At 38.2% G+C, this 7,530-nt stretch overlaps 1 protein-coding gene across 1 annotated transcript; it reads right to left on the reverse strand.

Moving 5' to 3' along the window:
* Positions 1 to 369: 369 nt before the first annotated feature.
* Positions 370 to 1,286, reverse strand: LOC117141513 (cell death protein rpr). Its single transcript, XM_033305004.1, has one exon. The coding sequence runs from the start codon at positions 1,054 to 1,056 to the stop codon at positions 859 to 861; it is 198 nt and encodes a 65-aa protein (XP_033160895.1). The 5' UTR covers positions 1,057 to 1,286; the 3' UTR covers positions 370 to 858.
* Between the last annotated feature and the right edge of the window lie 6,244 nt (positions 1,287 to 7,530).

A 7,530-nucleotide genomic window follows, 5' to 3' on the forward strand; every position in this document is an offset into this window, starting at 1 on the left:
AATTATTTCTGTAAATATCAATCTTTATATTTCATTAAGATACATTTTAAGACGGACGCTGCCGCCAAACTCCGGAAATCAAATGCCAAACTATTTCAAAACAAAACAAAAAATGTTGTTTAATGTTTCTTAACCAAACGCAAGTAAAATAATTTTCACAACCACCGCTAATTTCAATGATTATTAAACTACCTTCTAGAAAGTTCCTTTTACCGTCGGCGAAATGAAATACAATATGTGCTTATTCCCAACTCTGTTTTTCGAGTCATCATCTTAGGCTTTCTTCGCCGTTTGTATGTAGATAATCTGAAAAATGGTAATCTGAATTGTTCAGTAAATGAAAAAACAATGTTTTTTTTTAGTTTTAGTTTTCGTTTTATTGACTTTTTGTTTGACAAAAAATTGATGCAATTTTTAGCCAACTTCGACTCATTTTCGTTTTTTCCTGGGGTTTCTTCTTTAAAAAACTTAGAAAAACTCGTCTTACAAAAGAACTTACAAACTATTACAGTAGTAATTCATTTAAATAGGCTTTAAGAGTAAATTATTTCTAAAGAAGTTGATTTTTATCATTGAAAAATGTTTGTAAAAAATTGGGGACTTTATAAAAACGTTTTTTTTTCAAAATTTTCCTCCGCTTTTTGTAGAAACAAAACCATTATCACAATCGCTTTGATGAGTAAACTAAAATTGGGTGGGTGTTGTGTTGTGTCCTTGACTGCAGTAGAAATCGAGTGCCGTCGGCTGATGAGTGGTGACTGTTTTGGGTTTCTGGGTTGGCTCATGCTTATTTCCTTTGTACTGTGGATTTTGGACTGGACTATTGGTTTTCCCCGTAGTTGTTAGTTACTCGAATGTTCATTGCGATGGCTTGCGATATTTGCCGGACTTTCTTCCGGTCTTCGGATGACATGTACTGTAGTGGCGCAGCGTTTCCAGGACAACGGTGGCCAGGAATCTCCACTGGGACTCCCGCAAGCGAAGGATCTGCTGCTCCTTCTGCTCCGCCTCCCGCAGCAGAGTCGCCTGATCGGGTATGTAGAATGCCACTGCCATTGTTGGTTTATCTTTCTTCTCGTTCGGAATTACACAACTGGTAGTGAGTGACTCAATAACTTTCTCTTCTGCACAATGAATATTTATCAAGTTAGTTCTTTGTTGCTGGCGCACACACTTTGCTTTCGTATTTTCGAGTTCGTTCACTTTGTTCTGGCGTCTCTCTTATTCAAAGATTTTTTCGAGATGCGTTCGCTGCGATGGCTGCTTTTCAACTGAATATGTTGAGTAGTGCTCCGATGATATTTATACCTGGTGCTCTCCCGCCGCCTTGTTCTCTGTTTTTGTGGTGGTGGCTGCGCTCTTTTTGGCCTTCTTCGCTCTTCGGCTCTCTGGCTGGGGTTTTTTTGTTTTGGTATTTCTGTTGACATCGCCACATTCGCAGCTCCAAAAAGCAATTTTTTTTTCGTGAGCGGGGGCGGGGCCACCTTGCGCCTGTTGCCAAGCGTGTTTTTATGTGGTTGTGTTGTTGTTGCCAGGTTGTTGGCAGCGCCTTTGTTGTAACTGTGTGCGGCGAGAAGTACAGTTAGCATATTAATTGTATTAAATCGTCGGTGCATGACAATCGTTTTTCACCAAGGAGTTCGACAGAGAAAGACATACGAGAGTTGTTGCTTAACGACTAAAGCTTGAAATACCCTCTATGACTTATTTTATTTACAGAAGCTACCGATAAGTGATTATCAACTAAACTATGCCGATAACCGCCAAGTACAACCATCTAGCCGGTTTCATATTAATTCCTTGAATCTCATTTCTTAAATATTAAATATAAATATTTTTTTTCGTATATGTTAATCAGCCAGTCCTATGAACGCCAATAAACTTTCTATAATATGATAAAATTCTTAAAAAAAAATAGAAAAAAAAATAATCTTAAGAAAATTCTAACTAGCAAAAGGAAGAAAAATGAATCTAATATTTTTAAGACTAGTTTGTGCTATTAATATTACAACATTAAAAGTACAAACTATTTACATACATAAGCAGAACAGCTTTTTGTTAGGGTATTATAGCAAGTGGGAGGCAGGTTCACTTGAAATATGGGCAAGTGGGCAAAGAAGAGTTCCATTTCTTGAATTATTTTCTCTCTTTTCCGTGGACCAGCCCACCTGTCATATCTGGATAGATCTCTCTTTATCAGTATCTCGCGCTCTACAAGTGTTTACACAATCATTCGAAGCTTCCGACTAAGAATTATGACAAAATCATATATTAAAGATATACTATACTTGACATATACAGTATATTGACAACAATGGGCTCGTCCCATTATATTTCGAGAGCAATTTTATTTATATTCATTAGAGCGGAACAAGACGGATATGATATGATACGATATGAATGTTTTCGTTGGAAATCATACACGAAAATTTCCCTGCGGCTTAAAGTATTATTAATTGCCTTCCTGATGGATATGATATCCGAACAATGTATTCTTTCTACATATAGGAAGTTTATTGAAATTATCTTTAATAATTTATATTCCGCATTATTATATGTATGTTGTTTTCCTTTTTAATCTCAATTGAAACTTTCTCTTTAATGAAGTAAATACTTCTTATATTATTCTTCATCGTATCTAAGTCGGATAACATTTCTGACCCATGTTACTATTGTTTTTTTTTCTTAATTTCATATATATCTGTAATAGAAAATGAGCTCTTGTAACTCCACCTGCAACTCCACCTTCTCAAATCTTTTAGTTCCATTCAAACTCCACCCACAAAGGCGTAGTACCGTAATACCGTACCCACACAGGCAAACAGCCGAATCTTACGGCGTGCGTCTCAAGTGTTTCCACTGTGATAGAGAATAGCCACCACTTTGGGGGATGTTCTGCGTCATCGTCTACAGCGACTACCTCTCCAGCTCCGATGTCTAGGTCTATTGTTGAAGGAACTACTCTACTTTCCTCGGCCGGGCGTGCTCGTTCTCTTTCTTTCAAAGTGCCGTCCCAGTCGCACAGCAGAACCATTCGACTCTATAGTTCTTTTTTCATGAGTCTTTTCTTTCCGGGTTCGCGTCAACACACACACATATATAAATCCGGGACGGTTGGGCGTGGCTTGCGTTCTAACAGAGTTTTATGCTCCAGCGGGCAAAAAGAGGAAGCCGAAAAATGGGCATTCCCTCTCTTTCGCACGTTTTGGGGGACCAATGTGGTGCAAGTTGGAAATTTATGTTTTGGGTCTGCTTTCGTTTTCTGGGGCGGAGTTTAGGTTGGGACCTTTTTTTTATGTAGCTGAATCATTGCCAAGAAGGGTGGAGCCTGAAAGGGCCTTAAGTTAACCGAAACATGGCCAACATTATCCCTTAAATGTATGTCCTTCGCGGTAACCTGCGGTAATTTGCGCATCGGGCATAATTGAGGCTCTCGAATGTCAATTAGTTCGATGATTATCCTCTCATGGCCTTTATCACAGACTTCATTCAGTTTTTCTTTCCTTGAGATTGTGATCTAAATTTCTAATTGCCCAATGAGGCGATATTTTCAAACTAACAGATAGTTATCTGGGACTTGGGGTACTTGTGTTTTCTTAAAGGATTGGGATAATGCGGGTAATTATTGTCATTTTTATTCAAATCATGCTTGCCTCGGTTGGGGTGCAACAAGTAAAGTCGACGAATCTCGACTTGTTTAACAACCCATATATCATTTGCATAGCTAACTGTCTGACTTTCAATTTAACTTGTGTCTTGTGGCCTATTGAGTTTGTCAAATTGGATTATATTTCTTCGATTGAGTTTTCAATCTACATGTTAAATGACCCACATGATACGGTATTCATTCCTGGGAAGTGTGTCAATCGAATTTTCGAACTACCCGGAAGTTGGCCGATCCTGTTTTTCTGATTGGGATTCCAGAAATTCACTTTACATCTCATGAGGCATCCAACGAGATATTCCCAAATGAAAGCAAATTTTTTAGCGATAATTTCATCAGTTTTCTCACTCTTCTTCGCATCTTGTGACGTGTCTCAGTCTTTGTCTGGGACTGCCTCAAATCGGTACGTACATATACAAAACATTCGTAACATTCACGAATGCTAATGAGTAATATCAACAATGCGATAACTTGCGCAACTCGCTTCATTTTTTGCCCTTATTTTATTGTACCGTTTTATAGGGTATCTAGAGATTCATTCTTGGGATATAAAAGAAAAGAATTAAATACTAGAGTGGCAATAATCTCTTTATACCTCTACGATCAAACTACTGTGTCATGCACAATACTCATCGTATAATCGTTTCTTCTACCAAATCTACAAATTGTTCCACATTGAATTGTTAACTATTAGTTCCAATCGTATAATAATAATTTATTACAGTAATTTTCAACTTTCTCTCGTTCCATTTCATTTGGAATACTACTATTGGGTCATTAATGTAATGCAGTGGCTAAATTGATAGCTTTTACTCCCCATTTTTAAATTACAATTTATTTTTGACTTATATTTGAACGCCTATGATGACTATTTCATTTACACCTCGGCTATTTAAAATTTTCCTTCATATTCCCTTCATTACCCATTATTAAAATATTAAACAAAAACCAATGGAGTAATGTTGCAGGATTGGAACCTCCTTCCTCGTTTCTTATATGCAGTAATAAAATAATTGGGCCAAAATCATCACTCATGCTTAAAGTTCCCTTTCAGTCAGGTTGCTGCCCCGCCCCCTTGCATTGCTTAATAATTTTCCAAGAATTGCGCAACGTTCTCCATCGGACGAAGAATATTGTCATCTCTCTTTGTTGCCCCCGCACTGTTTTCAATCTCGAAAACTCTCAATTTCTCACACTTTGGTGTTTGGGTATCTTTTTTTCGGCTGCGGCTTCGTTTCGTTAATTTGTGTTAATTTTTTATGATCCCAACTGGTGGTCTGGTTGGGTCTGCTTTTCGATCTTGTCAGAAACGTATATTTCGTTTTATTTGGTTTCCCATTTAGAAAGCACCGACGGGGCAAAGAAACAAAGACAATTGCCAAGTGATCCGTAGTGCACGGGTCATTAACTCACTCTCCTACCTTTTACCCATAGCCCCTATCCCTATCCCAAATCCCCTTCCCCAGCGCTATCTCCTGTATTCACTCATTTTGTAACGCCTGTCATTGAGGGCTGCTTAGGCAGACGACCCAAAACGATCCCCATCTCCAGCCATCCGATCGTCTGGGTCGGAAGCTTAAAGCGCGCACCGCCGGGGAGCTACGTTTCCCAGACCCAAGACCAAGACACCAGACCCCAGTCCCGATTCTCGGGATGAGTCATACAGCGAACACGTCGGTGGATGAGATGGGAATTGTATGGTGACGGGGGCTTCTGAGCGGGGTCCGCGCACGCTCTCATTCCACAGCCCAAAACGAGACCCATTTAATGTTGTTTAACGACTGTTTGTAGCCGGTGAGTTCTCCGCTTCTGTTACTCATTAATTGATCAGAGGTATATCAATCGTATATATTTTAAATGGTATTGTCTTCATACGAAACTGTATCTTTTGATACAAAATCATTTGCTTATTTATATTGCATTATATTGCATCCATGTATGTGGATATATTATTTATAATTAATAATATTATTTATACATTTATTTTATGTTTACCGGGTCGACTGTCACTGATTCTATATTTATTAAAGATATTATTTTTTATTATTCTTTTAATTTGAATTAAGAGGTGTGGGCTAGTCGTTAGCCCTACTCCAGTCACACTTGCTTTTTTGCTGGTGATTTTCGAGTGGCCTGGTGGGGAGAGCCTCGGTGATCGACTCGCCGTCTGGCGGTTGGTTGGTAGAACATGTGCATAACTGTGTTCGGGACTCGGACACTGGTGCTCTATCTCCTTTTCTCCACTCGTACACCCGGGCCAAAATGCGATACATGGAGTGGTGGGGAACGGAAAACTGATATGGCGATAAGATTGCCTTTGGACCTGCGATCGACTTGGAGACTGGAGACCGAGCGACCCTTCTTTGGCACCGTCTACGGCCTTTGTTTAATTTATTTGATTGTTCTTTTTGTTTGTCTACCGAAGATTTGTCCGTCCGCTCGACTTGTTCAAACATGTCAGTTCGTTCTTCCATTTTTATTTGAGTAATTTTCGCCCTTTTTCCATAGATTTTCATAGATAACGAATTTTCGGAATGGGTTTTCAGATTTCTTCACTCGACGTGCATCGACGTGATCGGAGGCCTATTTGGGTTCCTTTGTGTGTGTCCTATTTGCTTTATGTCATTATTTGTCTTTAGTCTTAGTTGCACTAATATTTTCCCCATGGGCAGTAGTCAAGTGTGCAGAGGTGTGGAGTGAGGATTTTACATCGCCTATGAGTCATGCTGCGAGTTTTCATTCGGTTCGTGTGTGTAAATGTGTGGAAATTAGAGGTGGGCTATAAAAACGGTGGTTAGGCACCTACTTGATTGTATTGTGGAGGTGCAATCATCATCTTTATGGGACATCTGATGGATGTGCATGGTCAGTTGAGATTACTCACGAATATTTGCTATTATAAGTCAGTAGAATATGAATATGAACACTTTTGTAAATTTATAATAATATACCATATATTATATTGGATTTGATTTTTTAGTTTTCTTTTTTCAAACTTCCCTTTTTAAATAAATAATCTATTTGTGTTTTATCTTGCTTAACGCATTTTTCTATTTAGCACTTACATTTCCATTTTCCGAATTTATTCACCGAACGCGAGGTTAAGCATTCTTAATAGGCCCAACCACCATCAATAACCCGGGCAATTAAATTTAATTTCATTCCAGCGAGCAACAAATTATGATATTGATTTAAATAAAAGTAGAAACACACACAGCAGCGAAGAAATTACGATAATTGCTTCCGTGGGTCTGGTAAAATGTTGAATTACAATAAATTATATAATTTAATTTATATTTATGAGTGGAAGAAGTCATCCTTCTCAGATACATGGGACAATAAAACATTTTCGGATAGTATCGTTAACCATTTCCTGCATAGATTACTGGTGGATGTGACAGACAGTCCGGCGTCCCCAAGCCCCAAACCCCCCAACACCCAAAGCCCATCCTACTGATCCTATTCAAATTTCGTCTTTTATCTATTTTATGGCCAAGTGTGTGAAGAAATAGTCAAAAATACTGGTAGCAGGAGGGCATCCAGTCTTTATATACTTTGATTTCGACGCTTTTCTCCTTTAGTTTTATAGCTATCTTTTACGACGTTCTGCTGAAAGAGATAAATACAGTGGAAAAATATGAGATACACTAAAAATATCCAAAACAAATATTCAATTTAATGTTACTGCTTTTGTTTCTAGGCTAATTAACAGTTAAGTCTTCCCATAAAAATTTAAATATTTAATTTTCACATTAGCTCAATTGTTTTTCCAGTGTAGCAAGAGGATTGATAAGAGAGTTTGGCATACGTGACATTTGCAAATTTTTTAATGCGCCATTTGCATTGGCACAGAAGCTCGAATCATA

The sequence above is a fragment of the Drosophila mauritiana genome, chromosome 3L (genome assembly GCF_004382145.1).
Source record: "Drosophila mauritiana strain mau12 chromosome 3L, ASM438214v1, whole genome shotgun sequence".
Lineage (NCBI taxonomy): Eukaryota > Metazoa > Arthropoda > Insecta > Diptera > Drosophilidae > Drosophila > Drosophila mauritiana.